Here is a 20,770-nt window from a genome sequence, read left to right on the forward strand (position 1 = left end):
GATACATTCATCAAAAGTCTGCTCGTCACACCGCTCAAAAAATTGGTGTTATCAAGTCTTTAATTAATAAAGCATATAATATGTGTTCCTCTCCCTCAAGCTAACAACAAAAACTTCTCACTAACAAAACTTTAATGGAATTAAATAGTTACAACCTCATAATATCTAGCAGATAATTGACTTCTATGTTCCAACACATAAGGATTCTTCAACAGACTGCAGGGTTCATATCCCTTATATTTCTGGTATCTCTAAACCTATTTATAGAATTTTGAAGAAGTATCACCTTATTCCCAAATATTTTCTATGAACAAAATTTCTCATTTGTCACCATCTACAAAAGACAAGCTGTCACTTTCATCTTTAGCTGGTGGTTACCACATTCCTTGTGAATGAATTTGACATACTGTGGGAAAAAAAAAAAGAATTAGTGAAGATTAATATTACATTGAACATGTGAAACCTCAAAAGTCTGGTCTGGCACAGCATAGTATTGACACTAGACACATTATCTGGTGGGATGAAGCTCGTCTTCTCTATAGAAGCAGTTTTAAAAATGAATGCATTTTCAAAAAAAGTTGTTAAGCCCTTTTACATTGGCCTAACCTGAATCAATTGTCTCTCTGCCAAAAGTCTGGGAGATTCTCATTTTATGTAAACATCAAAAATAGTTTTAATATTATTTATTAATTTCTAGCTCATGGCAACCATTTTTAATTGGTAAACTGATTGTTTCTATTAACTGATGACGATGTACTGTTATTTTCAGTATGAAATATCTGCACTTTCATTAAAGTTGATTACTGTAGTTATCGTGTGATTTTTAGTTTGATATCAAGTGTAATACCACTTTCCTTCATAATAAGATCCACACAGATAATGAATAACAGGGGAGATAATGTATTCCTACATTATGAAAAATTATGGATACAACTACCGGCCTACAAACACCGGTCAACATATACATACTAACTCATATCACCACCCTTTGCAGAAACTTGGAGTCATCAACACACTCAAAAACAGAGCTATAACAATTTACTCTAATGAACAAGCTCTTAAACAAGAATTAAAAATTATTAGCAATACATTTATAAATAACGGATATAGCAAAAATACTATTAATAAAATTCTTCATAAAACTTCATCAAAAAGTAATATAGATTACAGTAAAACCATTACACTCCCATACATTAAAGGGTTATCACAAAAAATCAATAGAATCCTACATCATTATAATCTTAATGCCACTTTTAAACCACCTTTAAAATTAAAAAACATATTCAACACCTCTAAGAATCCCCCCCCCCCCATTGGCACACCCTGGAGTTTATTGCATCTATTGCACCTGTAACTTTCCTTATATTGGGGAAACTGGACGCACAATCCCTATCCGTAAAAAAGAACACAAACGACACATTAAATATAATCATTTTGGTGAAGCAGGCCTCTCAGATCATGCTCTTAACACACCCTACATCGAATTGATTGGAAAAGTACTTGTTCTTTGCATCATATAAAAACTTGTTATGAACACAGGCAACATCGACTGGTGTTACTGGAAATTGGTATGACACTACCTATAGCAAGATCCTTTCCACGACCGCGTTGGAATTTTAAAAAAACAAATTGGAGAAATTTTGCGAGTGAATTGGATAAATGTGTTCGGTGGATACCTGCTAGAGTTGCAGAGTACAAGAGATTTGTAGGAGCAATCATATCAACTGCGAAAAAATATATCCCTAGAGGTTACAGAAAAGATTATGTCCCCGGATGGAATGAAGAGAGTGAACATGTACAGAGAGTTCCTGAAAAGTGAAGATCCTGAAATAGCAGATGAATTACTACATAGCCTGAACTCATCTCGAAAATCAAAATGAATTGATATGGTTGAAAACCTTGACTTCAAACGATCTAGTAGAAAAGCTTGGAATCTTCTCCAACAACTATCCACAACTAATCTACCTAAAAGAAAAAGCACAATCATCTCCCCTGAGAAAATAGCTAATCAAATTGTTAATATATCAAGGGCACCTAGGGACCGTGAACATACCAATAAAGTTAAGAAAGAACTTAGTGCCCCTGCAAAAAATAATGCCCCTGCTTTCTCACGATATGCCTCAATCTTCACTATAGATGAAGTAAAAGCCATCATAAAAGATATCAAAGCAGGCAAGGCCCCAGGCTTCGACGGTGTCCATCCTGAATTTCCGATTAATAGCAGGCCAAATACTATAAAATGGCTCTGTGAATTATTTTCTGATATATTATTGACTGGCCGACTACCTAGCCAGTTTAAGAAGTCAAAAATAGTTTTTATTCTTAAACCTGGAAAACCACCCCAAGAGGCAAAAAGTTACAGACCTATTGTTTTATTGAGTTGCACCTATAAAATATTAGAGGCCTTCTGTACAACAGATTGTCCATACCAATTATGCAGCATGTCCCGATTGAGCAAGCTGGTTTTAGAGAAAAACGGGGTTGCTGTGATCAAGTGCTCGCTTTAACATCATACATAGAAGCTGGATTTTAGAAGCAAGAAAAAACATCAGCTGTCTTCTTGGACCTAACAGCAGCCTATGATACAGTATGGCATGAAGGTCTTATATACAAATTTCTTAACATTGTCCCATGTAAACGGACTGCACACTTAATTTCCTCCATGCTCACTGAACATTTCTTTCAAGTTATATTAGGAAATAAAATGTCCCGACAACGAAAACTTAATAATGGTCTTCAACAAGGGTCAGTATTGGCACCCTTACTTTCTTTATAACCTATACATATATGACTTGCCTGCTACCATCTCACGCAAGTTCTGTTATGCTGATGACACTGTAATTGCCATTCGACACAAAAACATGAGTCAGGCTGAAGACATACAAAAGATCTGAAAACTATAGGTGAATATTATAAAAAATGGAGGCTCCAGCTCAATCCAGACAAAACAGAAGTATCAAGCTTTCACCTTAATAATCACATGGCAGATGTCACTTTACATATCTTCTTTGAAGGATGTTTACTACGACACAATAAGTTTCCAAAGTACTTGGGCATTACCCTGGACCGCCGCACGCTCTCTTACAAGCAACACCTAACAAATGTTTCTGCTAAGTTAAGAATCCGTAACAACATAATACAACAACTAATAGGCATGACATGAGGAGCAACAGCCGATAATCTGCAGATTACTGCTCTTGGTCTAGTTTTCTCTGTTGCCGAATATTGCTCACCAGTGTGGCTAAATAGCACACATCTTAAACTTGTTGATAGCCAACTAAATAATACAATGAGACTGATTTCTGGCACAATTAAATCAATGCCCACACACTGGCTTCCAGCTCTTAGTAACATTGTTCCACCAAATCTGCGCAGGACTAAGGCTCTCTTATAGGAGTATAAGAAAATCTTGGAGAACACAGCCCTACTAATACATTTAAATCTCCCAGACTTAAATGTACGACGATTGAGATCAAGACATCCACCACTACAATTAGCCCAACTACTACTACATTTTAACTTTGACTTGAAGCAAAAGTGGCAAGAACAGTGGGGAAGCCATACAGATGACATCACAAAATTTTCTCTCAATGAATTACAAGAAAGCTTTGATGCCTTGCTCACACCTCCCACGAAAATCCTGGACTCAGCTTAATACAATACGAACTGGTCATGGTGTATGTGCGGACATGCTTTTTAAATGGGGTAAACGACCATCCCTGCATTGTGATTGTGGAGCTCAGAGACAAACTGTGAACCATATTGTGACTCAGTGTTATCTCAGAGCATATTCAGGAGACAAATTGGACTTTTTAAGTGCTACACCCGAAGCTATGAACTATCTGACCAATATGGATGTAACCTTTTAATTTTATTGGTTTTTAAAATGACTTTTGACTTTTAATTTTATATGTTATTAAAGTGACAGTATATTGTACTGCATGTTATGATATTCATGCCACACGAATAAATAAAATTGTTATGATCGGAAATTTAAAGAACCATCCTAATATTAATAATAATGGGGCTTAAAAATCCGAAGAATTTGGATGGCACACATTCAGCCCACTTAGTTTCCAGAAAACCCTGACTTTAGGACTCTAAGCAATTTTTCATTTTTTATTGGCCACTATTCGTACCAGTTGCAATTTATATGTATACTTATATAAGTAATTTTATTTTCTGTTTATTTATTTATCTATTATTTTATGCATGAACATGTTACTCTCCAGCTTAATTAACTTTGTAACCTAATAGATAATAATAATAATAACAGTACTCTAGCTTTGATGTAGTGAGGGTTTTTTTTTAACACCAGATGTCAGGTAAATAGTTTTAACGGTTGATCAGTAACTTTAGCATGCCATGTAGATTGTAGTGCAGCTTGTTTCTTTGTATATATATATGTATACTCCGAAAGATGACCTTAATGTGAAGGTCTAAATGTCGAGTGCATATATTTTGGCTTATATTAAACTAAAGTTTTATTCTAACATGGTAGTTGTATCCATAATTTTTCGTAATGTATTCTGATCACTGTGCAAGCATGAAAGAAAGGATAATGTATTTCCTTGTCACACACCTGATTTAACATCAAATCATGTTCCTGAACTTACTTCAATTCTAACTGTTGACTTACAGCTCAAATGGAAACTATATATTGCTTGATATAATGTCCCATTTACACCACATATGTGTAGCATTTTGAAGTGCTTACCTATTAGTACCTTGTCATATTCTCTTTCTAGATCTATGTAACTAAATACAGATCCATGTTATATTCCCAAAATTTCTCAACTATTTGTCTTAAAGTGAAAATCTGATCCTGACAACTTCAGCTTGGCCTAAACCCAGCTTGTTCTTCTCCTCCACAATTTTTCTTGGCTGTTTATAAAAGTACGGAGGTATAAAAGTTATAAAAGTGTTTATAACTTTTATACCTCCATACTTGAGCATTTCTGGTGTCGAATATCATCTACTCCGGCTGCCTTTCCACATTTCATGTTTTTGATTACTTCTTTTTTTACTTTAAGTATGGATATGTATTCCTGACTACATTCCTGTTGAGTGCTTTCCACCACTGTGCTGACACATTGCTCGATATAATGTCCCATTTACACCACATGTGTAGCATTTTGAAGTGCTTACCTATTAGTACCTTGTCATATTCCCTTTCTAGATCTATGTAACTAAATACAGATCCATGTTATATTCCCAAAATTTCTCAACTATTCGTCTTAAAGTGAAAATCTGATCCTGACAACCTCAGCTTGGCCTAAACCCAGCTTGTTCTTCTCTTCCACAATTTTTCTTGGCTGTTTATAAAAGTATGGAGGTATAAAAGTTATAAAAGTGTTTATAACTTTTATACCTCCATACTTGAGCATTTCTGGTGTCGAATATCATCTACTCCAGCTGCCTTTCCACATTTCATGTTTTTGATTACTTCTTTTTTTACTTTAAGTATGGATATGTATTCCTGACTACATTCCTGTTGAGTGCTTTTCACCACTGTGCTGACACTGGTTGTTTCATTTAGCAATCATTCAAAGTAGTTACTCCAGACATCTAGAATATCTTTATCTTCAGTTTTCACATCACCTTTATCATTACTGATTCCCTTTGTGGTGCTCTTTCCTCAATTTCTAAGCTTTTTCAATACCTCTAGAATATTTTGCCACCTTCCAGATATTTATTTTCTATGTTCTTACCAGTCTTTCCATGACTTTTGCTTAGCTGGTTTTACACAGTGCTTCAATTTTTTACATTTTTCTCTGTATTCTCAGGCACACGCTGACTCACTTACCAGGAACTTTTGATATGCTTTCTTTTTTTTTCCTGGAATGTCTCTTCAACTTCTTGAGTTGACTTCTGATTTTTCTATCCTTTGCAGGCAACCACACCAAATGCCTGTCTAACTCAATCAGTGTTTAGCTTTCTTACATTTGTCTCTGTATTCTCTAAGAGCACAAGCTGACTTATTTGCCAGGAACTTCTGATATGCTTTCTTCTTTTCCTTGACTGCCTCCTTAACTTACTGAGGCTACCATAGAGTTCTGAAAAACACTCTCATTGAAAGACACTATTATAAATAATGCATTATTATTAAACATTACTTAACCAAAAGTGGTAACTTACCAGTGTTATCAAACATAATAATCATGTTATTCCAGGCCACTAAATGAGTTGGTTGCAAAGATGTGGCATTCCTCCAAAACCGATATGCATCATTATATCTCTTCTGTTCCAGGTACTGTAATTGATTTTTTATTATAATACACATATAAATAATATGATTGTATTATTTATGATTTATTATTAACATTCCTCTAATATATTTTATCATTCACTACATCATTTACTATTTTCCAAAATTCTGTCAAGCTGAGTTATAACAGAAATATACCAGACAATCATTAGACCTATTGTTTTTTATGGAGCAGAAACCCAGAGCATAACACACCAAGATGCAAAAGCTTTACAGATCTTTAAAAACAAAATCTCCAAAAAGCCTATGGATCTGTAAGAGATAACACAACAGGTGAATGGAAAAGAAGAAATGAAAAAGGAACATTATAAATCTCTTGTTTAGCCATTCTTTTCATTTAGAAAGAATGGCTAAACAAGCATTCAAAATGAAGCTTCATGGAAAGAAAACTAGAGGAAGACTGTGGCAGCACTGGGAGAATAACACTAAAGAAGATTTAGCTGATATGGGAATCCCAAACTAGACTGAAAAGAGCTCAAGACAGAAAGGAATGGAAGATGTTGGTACATGCAGTAAAGAACCTTAGAGGTTCAGCAAGCCAGGGAAAATATTATCACATTTGTTTCTGATCTTCACAATTGTAGAAATTTCTTTCCGAAGTAGATCAGAGGAAGAACAGATGAGCTCTGGAAAGGAGCATTTAATAATGCCATATTATCTGTTCATCTGATCTTCAGAAAGAAATTTCTACAATTAAAGGAACTGCCATTCTCGATGGTTATTACAACTCCAAAACAGTAGAGAAGATTATCAACCATTTTCTCCATCTTCTATTAGAAGAAAAGACTTGCACAGAATTGCCATCCCGTACATTAAAGGCATTTCAGAACATAATTCTCGCACCTTAAAGAAGTTTAATATTTCCACAACTGTCAAGCCTATCTCTCTCAAGCACTACTCATCTTTGCTTTCCTAATTACACGACTCTTTTTGCCTCAGAGATAGGGTTTGTGAACATGTTCACTCCAGTATACCCATGCCAAAGAATATCCAACCAGTAATCTCCCAATTTTGACCTTCTTTAAAATTACTCTATGCCATTCTGTCAAATACATCTGCTGTCTCTAGCACCCCCCCCAATGCTAACCACCATTCCAAACTTTTTTTATTCCCTTTCTTTAAATGCCGATTTTCTTCAATCCAACTTTTCTAACAGTGAAGTCATCTTCCTCAGTGACTTCAATGTTCACAACCACCAGCTGATTCTCCTCTTCCAGCTGCACAAATCAAGTAAGTAGACAGGCTGAGACATTTGCAATCACCATCGATCTTACCCAAATTGCGTAACTCCCTGCTCTTGTGTATACAGTCAAGAGAGTAGATCTCAGTAAGACTTGGAAGATTCAATTGGATAAAAAAAGTTCTTGATGAAGAGAGGGAGATTTCCTCCGACAGTAAAGTTGTGTACGTCTTTCAATATTCCAAATCTCCAAGCACTGTCATATGCTTTTTCCATATCAAAGCAAATTGTTGTGTTTTAGGAAGGCATTTCTAATGGATGCTTTTACCCAGACTAGATGATAAGATGTTACATGACATTTACAGAAGCCAGATTGTGTTCTGGAAGAAAAGGTTGTTTCTCACTAGAAGCCATAAGATGAGAGTTAACCATTTTTTCCAGAATCTTCCAGAGCCAACTGGTCAGAGCAATTGGGCAATAGTTTTTTGGGGGAATTTTGGATTTCTACCCAGCTTAAGAAAGGCAATAATAGTCATTTGCCAGGTATATGGAAACCTGTTCTCACAGAAAATTTTGTTGAAAAGGTGCAGCAGTTGATCCATGGCTGATGGCAACACATGCTTAATCATTTCATAATGGATGTTATCTGACCCAACAGTAGTTGGACAACTCTTAAGCAGAGCATCATTCATTTCTTCTTTCACAAAGCCTATTGTATTCTTCAGTACTGCTCGAAGAAATTAGAATTTTTTTTGTTTATATGCTTTGGATTTTTGGGAAAGGAACTTGGTAGTGGTGGAGGGGGGGGGGGGCTCTGTCGATGTTTTAGTAAACATTTCCCAAAGAGTATCAGCAATTATTGCTAGGTCGGCAACTGTACATCCATTATGTTCAAGGATGGAGAGCTGGTGGGTGGTGTATCTACTTTTCATTTCCTGGATTTTGTAGACTCCTTTACTTTTGGTTGATCCTGTTATGGAAGATGTATATTGGATCCAGGAGGAAGCACGACACATCCATTGAATGGATGTGTCTTGCTTCACCACATTTGAAAGTAATGAGGTTTGTTTTTTGCAGATATCTGCAGAAGATGTTCCAGGCATTGTTCTGAGCTTCCTTGGCATTCCACCACAGTTTAGAGAAAAGTGGAAATCGACTAGATGTTTTAGGAATTGCGATAGTGCAACTTGTGTAATACATTCTGCCATATGATTCACTGAATTACTAATATGAGATGATCTGACTGTTGCAGAATGAAATTCTGCTAAAGCAGAGAAGGTGGACCAGACAATATTCTCAATTTTCCATTGTGATATCCGTGATGTAGTACATGGTTGTCCATGCAGAAAAGTGGATATCATGCGAAAGTGATCACTCCCAAATAAGTTCCCATCAGTTTCCCACTTAAAGGAAAAGGGAGGGTGAATCAACAGTTAAGTTGATGGGAGTGAATGTTAAGTTAGGCATGTGTGTTAAGGCTTAAGTGCTGGGAGGACATGGTGTTAGAGGTTTAATGGAATATTGCCAGCACTCCCTTGTCAGATGTCATCTCCTTCCAGGAGGTTGACTACCACGAGCTTCCACCATGTATAGTTTTGTGCTTCTCTTTTGCATTCCTCATAGGACAAAAAGGTCCAGTCCTTAATATTTCCCATCCAATCTGTTCTTTGTCTTCCTCTTCTTCTTTTTCCTTGTATCATTCCTTCTAGAACTGTTTTTTGTAGGGATTCATGCCTTAGTATGTGACCAAGGTAGGTGGTTTTCAATAGATTCCTATCTTCTCCAATCATCTCTAATATTTCTAAATTAGTTTTTTTTGGCAGTCAATGGGACACTAAGTATTCTTCTCGGGATCCACATCACAAAGGCTTTTAGTTTATTTTCACAATATTTTGATATTGTCCAGGTTTCTGCTCCATATAGCAGTGTTGACCATACGTAGCATTTGAACAGCCTAATTCTTGTTTTTGTGTGAATTTTCCTTGGGACCAGGATGTTTTTCATGCTAATGAAGGTTGATCTAGCAATTTCTATTCTAATTAATATTTCCTTATCACACTTTCCATTTTCTGTAATTAGTTGACCCAAATACAGGTAACCCTTGTACAACGCGGTTTCGATATAACGCTGTCTACAATTTGTAGTAACCCTTGTTCGATGCAGTTTCGATATAACACGGTCTACAAATTAGTAACCTTTATCTTTTCATATATTTTTCAATGCATGACTTAAAAATCAAATTTTATCTTCGTAAAATTTGCACCTGCCCATATCGCACAGCAGTTATAAGTAGCAAATTTATATTAGGGAAAATGCCTTTTAGCACGCATGTTCATCAATTGTTTGCAATATAAAGTGTTTATTGTTGAAAATTGTCTTTGTTTCTGCCAGGAAAGTGCATTAAAAATCATAAGTGTGTTAATCTCAAGCTGAGCACTTTATTTTCTGGTGTGTTACATACGATATGTAATGCTTTTTTTATGTAAAAAATTTATTTTTATATTAATGGCCACTTAGAAAGCTTTTGTGATATAGTTGAAAATGAAATTAGTGAATTAATTGATGGGAAATAGATTTAAATGAGGAGGAACTGGTACAATTAATAGATGACGTCGAACCAATTGGCAGGGAAGGTTCTTCTGAAGATTCTGATTGTGATGAATCCGTTAAGAATTCAGTTTAAAGAAATTAGCAGAAGGAATTGGACTTGGCAAGAAAGTTATTTTATGGATAATGATCTCTCAATGGAGTGCTCTGGAAAATTTACGAAATATTGGATATTTGTTTAGCTCCATATTATGAACTTAAAAAAAAAAAAACTGCAGCATAGTGGAAAGCAAGGTCTTATTACTGACTTCTTGATAACTAAACTAGTTGAAGTATGCAATGATGCATATATTACTCATTGCACATAATGCATAAATGTTTTGTCTAAAACATTTATGCATTACTCGTATGTGCAATGAGGTTTTCGTACAATTTGTAATTTTTATAAGTTTATACTATGCATTTGTTTCATAGTTTATATGTTTTCTTACCTGAATTAAATAAAAATATTTTTTGTTGATTATATCACTGTTGTTTATATAATTAAAAAAAATAAAAAACAATTTTAGAACAAACCCTACTTTAGCTATGTGATCCGAGTCTCGCATAACGTGATTTATATAATGCGGCATTTCTATGGAACCTAACGTCCACGTTATACGTGGGTTACCTGTATACATAACTCTCTACTTGATCTAAAGTATTTCCTCTGATCTTAATATTTATATCGGGTATTTTCCCTTTTTCTCTACCAGCATGTTTTTGGTTTTTTGAAGACGAAATTAAGTCCATATTTTTCACTTAGCTTCAGCGTCTCTTCCAGTAGGTTTTGAAGATCTTTTTTATTTTCAGCTAGCAGTACTGTAAAAACTTGATGTAGCTTAAAAATTATCAAAGCGCTTTACATTAATTTTTACATAGGTCAAGTCCCATGAGAATGTTGTAAAAATAACCTTGTTTGTCTCTGTATATTTTGTATTAGATGTTTTTGTAAATAGCCCTTTAGAAATTAATAGTATATACTCCTTTAATAAGAATATTTCAGAGTGTTAAAAAACAAGGCAATGTTTTGCCACAAGAACTTTATGTAATAGCTCTACATGGCAGCATAAGAAAGGTTGTTTATGAAATTTTTGTGTGTATGTGAAAGGCTTACAAGCTCTGCACGTAAACACCTCCAAAGTCAGTCAGAAAGGTTCAAACAACTTTCCGATGGCCGGCAACTTACAATCAAAAGAAAGCAGGACGAACTTAAGATGAAAGAATCATGCCAAATTCTTCGGGTGTTACAAACTTTGTGCGAGGTCTCAGAAAAGGATAATAAAAAGGGACAGAGCCAAGCATAGAGAACTTCCCGGATCCAGAAGTCGCAAGAGCCAAGTTCCAGTCGCCACCAGAATGCTTCCAGTCGTCCAGGCATTTCAGCCAGAGGAGAAAAGCCAATGTAAATTACTGAAGCAGAGAGTTGGTGGCAGTTTCCGTTTTTGGAAGAGCTTCCAGTCGCCGAGAAGAGATAGGGATCCCATTTGGGAGTCAAAAGAGACAGTTGGCAGCAATTACAGTTTCTTAGAGGCAGGAGTTCAAGCTATTGGAGATGGCAGAAAAAAGAGCCAGTCGTCCAGGCATTTTCGACGAGCCAAATCAGAGGAGAAAAGGCGATGTAAATTACCCGAAGCAGCTTCACTTGGAAGATTTTCTTTTTCGCCGTGGGAGAACAACCTTTTGCCGGTCGTAGTTCACAGCCCACTATTTTCCTGTTGAGATATATTACTGAAGACAGACATTCCTGAGGAAGCTCAAGATCCGAGAATGAAAGAAATGCCATAAGACTGTAGTGAAAGACTTTTGACTGAATGTGCAATGCAGAGTCTTTTGTAAGTTAAAACCTTTTGTATATTCCATCTCATAGTAGGTTGTAGATGGACTTTTAAGAGATGTTAAAAGATTGTTCAATAATAGTAAGAATTGCCATTAAGAGAATCGATTGGCATACTGGAAGTTGATATAAAATTTGTAAAGCTAACTTAACAAAGAGTTAGCTAACCTCTTTACAAGTAAACTAGAAGTTCAATAAGTTGAATTTGTAAGTGGAGAGTAAATAAGATTGTGAGTTAAAGAAGTTAATTAGTATTAAAATAAATCGTACTTGTGAGCGGGAAACTAAGTGATATAGCCGAAGCATAAAGTTAAGTAAAAGAATAGACCACGACTGTTTGTGTAAAGTTTTATTGAAGGAATTTGTGTTAGAGAGAGAAATCTTCCAGCTGTATTATTGAGTTTTATGCTAATTAAATGATATTAGTGGTGCAGTCTATATTAAATAAATTTTCTAGTATCTCAAGCATAAGACTCGTAGTGCAAAGGGTAGATAAACATAGTACGTAATAATATAAGCAAGAAAGAATCAGAGAGAAAAAACGCATTAGAGTAAATCTATAAAGAATTCGCTAATAAGAATAATAATATATAAGGTATAGAGAAAAAAATAAAGACACTTAAAATAAAAATAAATTAATAATTAGTATAAAGATAAAAAGATATTACTAATATAGGCAGAGTAAGAAAGGAAAATATATAGAAAAAACGTGTAGAATAGTAAAGATAATAAAATAACGCATTAAAGACAGCAGCAAAATATTAGAGTACTGTATCATCTGCATATCTTAAGTTCTTTATATTCCTGCTTTCTATGCTGACTCCTTTAAATTCTTCTAATTGCTGGAAGATATTTTCAGTACAGACATTAAATAATATAGGAGAAAGAACACAGCCTTGTCTGACACCCTTCTTTACAGGGAATTCCTCCGAGATTTCTCCTTATATTTTTATTGAGGCAGTTTGCTCCCAACATACATTTATCAGTAATCTGGTATCTTTACCATCTACTCCTAAATTTCTGATGCATTTGATTAGTTGTTCATGTTGTATATTGTCAAAGGCTTTTGTGTAGCCAATAAAACATAAGTAGACTTCTTTCTGTTTCTCCAGATATCTTTCTATAATAGTTCTAATGTTGAAGAGTCCTCTAGTTCCTTTATTTTCCTTGAAACCAGATTGTGTTTCATTAATTTCCATTTTGTGTTTATGTTTATTTCTTTCTAGGATTATATATAACATAACTTTTGCTATCTGACTGATTGTTCTCTACTCTTCAACATTTCATTGTCTTTGATTTTTTAGGTATTGGTAGGAACGTTGAGTGCTTAAAGTCTTTTGGTAGGTGTCCAGTTTCGTATATTTTGTTACATATGTCAGTCAGTGATCTTATAGCCTTATCATCTAAAGCTATTAGATATTCTGCCATAATTCCATCAATTCCTGGTTTCAGTTTCCTAATGGCATTTGTTACTTCCCAGGTAAGAATAGCGGGCCCTTCTAAATCTTCTTGCATTGGCTTATCTATTCTATCATGATTGTAGAGTTCCTTTGAATACTCTACTCATCTATCTCTTATTTTGTCTTTCTCCATTAGGATGTTTTCACCGGTATCTTCAATGCAATGAGAGCCTACCCTTTTGCAAGATTTGTTAGTTAACTCCCTAACTTTTTCATTAAGTTCTCTGGTTTTGTGCTTTTTGTCCAGAAGTTCAATTTCCTTGCATTTGTTGTTGAGTCACAGTTCTTTTGCAATATCCTACATTCTTTCCTGATCTCCTTGTTTAAGTTCTTGTATTCAGGATAAATTTTGTGTTTCTTTCTTTCCTCTATCATTTTCAGTATCTTGTCATTCATCCAGGGTTTACTAATTTTCTTCTAAAATTTGGGAATTGTTTGTTTTACTACCTTTTTTATGCCCTCTTTAAATTTCTGCCATCTATTCTCAATCTTATCTTTAGGGTAAGGATACTTGGTGGGATCAGGAACATTAACAGCAGTGGATTGTGCCAGTTCCTTTAAAAATTTATCTTGTATCTTGATTTTTTAAGGGAGCCAAGATTGATCATATTTTTCCATGCTTAGAGGTTTCATTGTTTTCTTTAATTTTATTGCTGCTTTAATGACCACAGGGTTGTGGTCTGATCCAATATCAGCCCCTGGGTATGTTTTGGCTTGTAAGATGTTATTCCGGAATCTTTTTTTTAATCATTATATAGTCAATCTGGTTCCTACAGCTGTCTCCAGGACTTTTCCATGTGTAAAGTCTTCTAGGAAGGTGGCCAACTAAAGTATTTGCTATTACCAGATTGTTTTCTTCACAGAACTGTATTAATCTTTCTCCTCTTGGATTTCTATGTCCCAGGCCTTGGTTTCCCATGCAGGAAGAGATCTTTTCTGAGCCTACTTTGGCATTTAGATCTCCCATAACAATAGTTATGTCATCTGATTTAGCGTTGTTTAATGCATTTTGAATGTCTTCATAGAAACATTCTATATCTTCATCTGGGTAATCAGAAGAAGGTGCATATATTTGGACAATAAAAATATTAAAATATTAAAATTGACAGCACTAGGAAAGGATTAAAAACTAATTTTAATGCTTCCAATATTTTGTCTCCAGTCACTGAGACAAGTGTTATTTGTACTCCCTGCAGATGTCTCAGTGACTGAGATGAAATACTGAAAGCATTAAAATTAGTTTTTAATCCTTTCTTAGCACTGTCAGTACTCCATTAGCATCATTAAATCTCCATCATGATTAAGTTAGGCACACTGAAGAAGGTGTTGCATCCTGTGTTTAAAAGGAAGGAATTATTGCTGTTGAGCATGTGCTCAACAATTCTTCTTCTGATGTTTATTTGGGTGATACCCCATAGAGTGGTGTGTCTATTTAAATGCTCCATCAGAAGTAAGGGGGGGGGGTTACTGCACTACTACATCATCAAGGTCATCTTGTGAGTTATCCACAGCAGAAGGAAGGTTAGGGTTCTGACTGAGCATCAGACAGCAACTGCTTCTACACCAATATTAAGTGGGACTTGAAGGAATTGGGTATAGTTGCTTACAATGATGGTGACTCCCACTGTCCTTACAAATTATTACATTTCATAATGCTGGATCATCGTTTGGCTTCAAGTATGTTTTTTGCAGGCAGAAGCATATTGGTTCATAATCCTGCCAGAGAACCTTGATGTTATCGATGCTTTAATAGAGTCCATGGCAATTCCATTGTACAAATGTTTTCATTATTTCTTTTTGATGGTATCCCACTCTTCGTATGTTTGGCAGTTTTTGTTCAATAATCTTGAATTTTTATTTATTTATTTATTTATTTATTTTAAATTGTGGATGGCCAGTGTCCATTTTTTCTTATTTATCAGGATAAATAAGAAAAAGGACATTAACAAATTGGACTCTCTCTAGGGTACTATAGGTTCGTTGTTATGGTGTATCTGCAGATGAAAGATTTATATTGGATCCATGGTTCCTTCTGGTTGTTACTAGATACATAAATTGTTTTATGTTCTTCTGGAGGGGAGGAGGGTGATATATTAAAGGGTCTGGAGGCATGTCTTTAATCCTCTGTGAAGTATATTCCATTATTGTTTTTAATTAGTGGATTATCAATGCAATGGGACCATTTTTTGGCATGTCCTCTGGAGTGAGTCCATGTTGAATTTTTTCTTTTATGCACTCTAATGAGATAGCAAGCAAATCATTCCTTTTAGAGATAGACTTGCGAGAAGGCAGGATTGACATATATCACTACTGGCACTTTCTTTACATTTACCTTCTCAGCATAAGGTTTACTACTGGATGTTGCAACTTTTGTGGTATACTGTCTCATCACCTCCTGGTATGGGATACACTGCTCATTTAGATCTCCCTCCTTCTCTCTCTCTCTCTGAAGAACTGAAGGTGTAGTTGTTTGGGAATACTTTGTGATGACAAACATGGCAGCAAGGTTAGCTCCTAATGGTCTGGAAGATAGGCTGGTAAAAAAAGACTAAGAAGAAGTAAAGCAAAGAATACAGGAAGAAAAGCATACCAGAATAAAAACAAAAAAGGGCCAGTAATATCAGTGGGAGGTCTCCTCCAACTACAACCAGTTGCCTCAGATAGAGGGGCTTTCTGACAGGACACTCACTTTTAGTAATGGTGAATAGCTCCTTATCTTCTTAACTCTTCTTATCTCCTTAACTATGCTGGGGACCTAAAAAAGCCCCTGTTCTCTTTGTTACTCTCTACCTTCTATATATATATATATATATATATATATATATATATATATATATAAATCTTACTTTATTTCCCACAAAAGAAACCCTTTTCTTCCAGTTTATCTTTCTTCTTCACCCATAGTCTATGTAAACTATTGGGCACTATAAAGGTGACAGTCCTCCAGGTGTTTCTATTTTGGGATCTCCTTAAGATGGAGAATGAAGAATTAGTCCATATTCTAATGTTTTCTATCCAGGTGATTCTAGATTGCTCCTAGTAATTTTTACCAGAAGTCAAGGTCTAGTGCGATTTGAGGTCAACTATCTGATCTAGCCACCGGAGCTGTTTCCGACGTATTTTAGTGATGATTTTTTTTGTGTTCTAGCAATGAAACAGATCTTCCTTCTCTAACCTCTTCATTTGTTACATGTGTGTAGCATATGGTATCTTTCAAAAGTTTTCTGTAGCATTTCATCTAAAAGGCCAATACTTTTCTTATCTTCCTTTAGCAATGTCAAACTCTCACATCCATATAATAAGACAGAGTTAACAAGGGTGTCGATGAGAGTCTTGTAGCTAACAGTATTTTATTGTCCTTCCAAAGTAACTGTAACCTCTGAAGGGCAATAGTTGCTTTAGTAATGCCTGTTTTAATCATATTTAGTTCAGCCATATCTGTGTTGTGTGCTTTCCAAGTATGAAAATCTTTCTACGTCTTAAATTTTTCATCATTAACAAAAATTTTCATAGGCTTATTACCTGAAACCGTTTTTAATTTGTGAACGCTAATCATCTTTAATCCATAATCACTAAGTGCCTTAGAAACTCTGTCTATTAATTTTTTTTTGTAACTGATGTTCATTCTCTGCTATTAGGTCAATGTCATAGGCGAATCTGAAATTTTTGATTTTTTTTGCCACCAACTGTAATTCCAAATTAAAGACGTTAAGAAATTATATTCTTTTCATCCTTTATTCGAGTGTAAGCAAACAAAGTTTGCACATGAAATAACTTGTATGCAGAGGCTAATGACTTGGCATCAATTGCCTTAGTATCCCCATAATGCAATGTGCATATTCTTTCAGACATGTATAATGCTATACATTATAGGAAAGGGCCACTATCCAGACTGGTTTTGACCTTTATTGAGGTCTTGTTGAATTTTGGGATGCATGTCTGTAAGGGATACTAAGGCAAGTGATGTGAAGTCATTAGCCTCTATATGCAAGTTGCCCAGTCATGAAGTTACTACATGAGCAAACTTTGTTTCCTTACACTTGAATAAAGGATAAAATCAAGAATATAATTTCTTGGCATCATTAATTTATAATATAACCAAGTGGAAAAACTTTCAATAATTGGAATTCCAATACCACTGTTTTCCAAGGCCAAGTCTATTATATATTCCAAATACAGGTTAAAAAGCATCAGTAAAAGTATGCAGCCTTGACACACACCTCTTTCTATTTGAAAGGCTTGCTATAATTACCACTGATTTTTATTAACATTTCTGAGGAATGGTAAAGAGTTTTAATTATGCACACTATTTGATTATCTATTTCATACTGGTTCAATATTCTCCACAATGCCTCATGCCATACTGAATTAAAGGCTTTCTATATATTTCTAAAATTGTGACACAGTATTTTATAATGTTCAATATATTTTTCTCCAATGAAATGTATTGTAAATAAGTGATCTATTGTAGTCTTGTTTTTTATGGAATCCTGCTTGGTTCTTTGAAAGTATACCTTCTATTTTCCTCTCAATCCTAGAGGGTAAGAATTTTAGGAAAATTTTGGTTGGATGACTAATTAGACTGACGGTTCTTTAATTGCTACATTTTGTACTATTCCCTTTTTTTAGGAATAGGAATCAGAACAAAAGTGTACAAATATTTAGGCCATGGTTCATTGTTCCACACATCTTGACAAATTTCGAGTAGGGCATCTGTGATAGGCTCTCCCACTGCTTTCAGTAGTTCTGATGTTATTCCATCTATTCCTGTGATTTCCCCCCTCTTCAAAGAATTAACTGCTGCTTCTACTTCTCATAAAATAGGAAAGTCTCCTTCATCCATTTGTATTATGTCTTCAAGGTTTTGATTATTAAGGCTACTGTCTTCCGAGGAAAGGTTGGCTGAGTAATCATGCCAATGCTGCAAGATTTCATCCTTTCCAATCAAAAGCTACCATTTTCATCCTCAACTGACCAATCAAAATTAGTGAAGGGTTTTGTTAATCTACTTATCACCTTGAAAGCACTTCTAGGGTTGCTTCTTTGCAGTTCTTCTTCAATCTTTTCATATTCATTCAAAATCCAATTCGTTTTAGCTATTTTAATTTTATTTCACATGAATACAATATAGCAAATTTTCCTATATTCCTAAGGTATAGAAGCACTGGTTATTCCTGCGATTAAATATTAAAACTTAAATGATATATATTCAGCCATATATAAAAAAAGTTGTAATATGAAAGATGTTTTTAGACACCTTGGCGAAGATATTCACATCCTTGATTTGTTAATTTAAAAAAAATTTGGGACATAATTTAAATGTTGGTAGATATAAACCAAACTCTCAAAAGGATAATAAACTACAAGAGGAATCAAACTCACAAGAATAATAATTTACAAGAGAAATTTAAAAGTAGATTAAAAAACATGGATTTTTTTTTTACCAGAAGGGAATCAAATAAAGATAAAAATATAAGGAAAGTTTAAAAATAAGCAAAGAAACAGTGGAATATATACTGTGTGACATAATGGACAAAAAAAAAATTATAAAAATTATGGTGTATGGGCTGTTTCGAGTGGGAGTCGTCTTCAGAGGAGTGAGGGAAAATAATGAAAGGTAAAGTTTGTGCTGAGTTAACATGTACGGTTGTATGGAATTTTTTTAGCAGTTGCTCATTAGCAGAAATCTCAGATTTAATTGAATACAGAGGAGCTTCCAATTCTCTGAGACTATGTAGGGGTGATGGATGTTTATGGAATTGCTGTCACATCTTATAGCTATGGTTTCTGAAATTCTTAACATGGTAGATTTTTTCAATCTGGGGAATGTGGCTCTGTTCGAATGCATGGATTGCAATTTCAGTTTTACTGGTATTTGATTTTTTATTATTTTAGTTTTTGCTCTTCTTACTGCTTAGATATTCAGGAATGGATACATTACAGTTGTGAAAATGTTACTGCATCCACAACCACAGCAATCTGATCGTCGAGCTGAGCAAGTGACTTTGCACTTGTGTTGACAAGGAAATTTGTATACCACATTGTGGTATTCCAATATTTGTCTGTATGAGTGAAATTTGGTGGGTTTTAAAAGAGTAGCTAGTTTGTGATTGGTAGTGAAAACTAATTTATAGTGTGTGTGTGCTTAAAAATATATTTCAACACTTTATAAGTATTTTAGATATATGGTACTTTTATTATTTTATGCATTGGAAATTTTTCTTAGGTTATAGGAATGGTTAATCGATTTTTGACTGTTTGGTTTGTTAATTTATTAATAATTATCCTATGCAATTAATTTTATTAATTGCATAGGATAATTTTGGTGTTTGAAAATGTATGTTGATTTTTTTTTATTACTGATTTTTTAATGGAGTATGGATGATATGAGATAAAGTGTAGATAGTTCCCAACATGTGTGGGTTTATGGAATGTCTTTGTAGCTATATAGTCATTGGATCTAATTAACATTTCTTATTATTTTGTTTTATAATTAGAAGAAACACACGTATAAACCACAGTGAAAATTATTTAATTGTAAATATTTCATCCTAAGTATCTTAGGACATCATCAGTACAGTATTTAAACAAAAATTAGGAATAACATACAGTTAGCACATGATTACAATAGAATCTCATGAAAACGTGCATAACGTGCTAAAGTAGTACAAAAAAAAAAAAAAAAAAAAAAAAAAAAAAAAAAAAAAAAAACACGTTAATTATTTTAACACAGTTTTGTATGATAATTTCCCATACTTTAGGAATAGTAAGAATGTCGTTGCGGTTTAGGTTTGGTCTGTGTAGTAGGGCTTCAGAACTTTCTTTGTATAAACGTTCATGTTTAAATAAAGATCTATGTAAAAGTTTAGCCTTTTCCCAATGGATCCTATGGTTTGGATTTTCAATTCCGTGTTGAGAGAGGCCAGATTTTTGCGGTTTAAAAAGACGAATGTGGTCTTGATGTTCCGAGATGCATTTCTGAACAGACCTACCTGTCTGTCCAAAGTAAAATAATTTGCATGAGCATGGAATCTCATAAACACCAGGTAACATCAAAGGTGAGAATTTGTCCTTAGGAGAAGGTAATAAGTTGTAAATTTGGTTGATAGGTTTGTAAGTAGTGGCAAAATTGTATTTCTTCATAATTTTAGAAAGACGTTCTGAGATGCCTTTAACGTAAGGTATGGGAATCCTATGCACTTCTTCCTGTCTGGTTTGATGTATGCAGAAGTGCCTGATGATTTTTTGAATTGTTTTGGGATTATATCCATTTAGGATGGCTGTATTTTTGATAACTTCTAATTCCTGGTTTAAAAATTCTTCAGAGGAGCAGAATTTGTGTGCTCTGGAAACTAGTGATTTAATAATGCCAGATTTCTGAGATGGATGATGAGCAGAAGAATTGTGAATGTAGCGACCTGAGAATGTAGGCTTGCGAA

At 34.5% G+C, this 20,770-nt stretch overlaps 1 protein-coding gene across 2 annotated transcripts in view; it reads right to left on the minus strand.

Moving 5' to 3' along the window:
- Tmtc4 (Transmembrane O-mannosyltransferase targeting cadherins 4) overlaps positions 1-20,770 on the minus strand; it is a 390,299-nt gene that overhangs the window by 37,306 nt on the left and 332,223 nt on the right. For both annotated transcript variants that reach the window (XM_090402208.1, XM_090402207.1), the window contains exon 15: positions 6,139-6,253. In XM_090402208.1, the coding sequence (XP_090258334.1) occupies positions 6,139-6,253 (115 nt within the window). The remainder of the gene's footprint in view (positions 1-6,138; positions 6,254-20,770) is intronic.

This window comes from Typopeltis vanoorti, chromosome 12 (genome assembly GCF_054136105.1).
Source record: "Typopeltis vanoorti isolate ZY-2024b chromosome 12, IOZ_Tvanoo_1.0, whole genome shotgun sequence".
NCBI classification, from domain to species: Eukaryota; Metazoa; Arthropoda; class Arachnida; order Uropygi; family Thelyphonidae; genus Typopeltis; species Typopeltis vanoorti.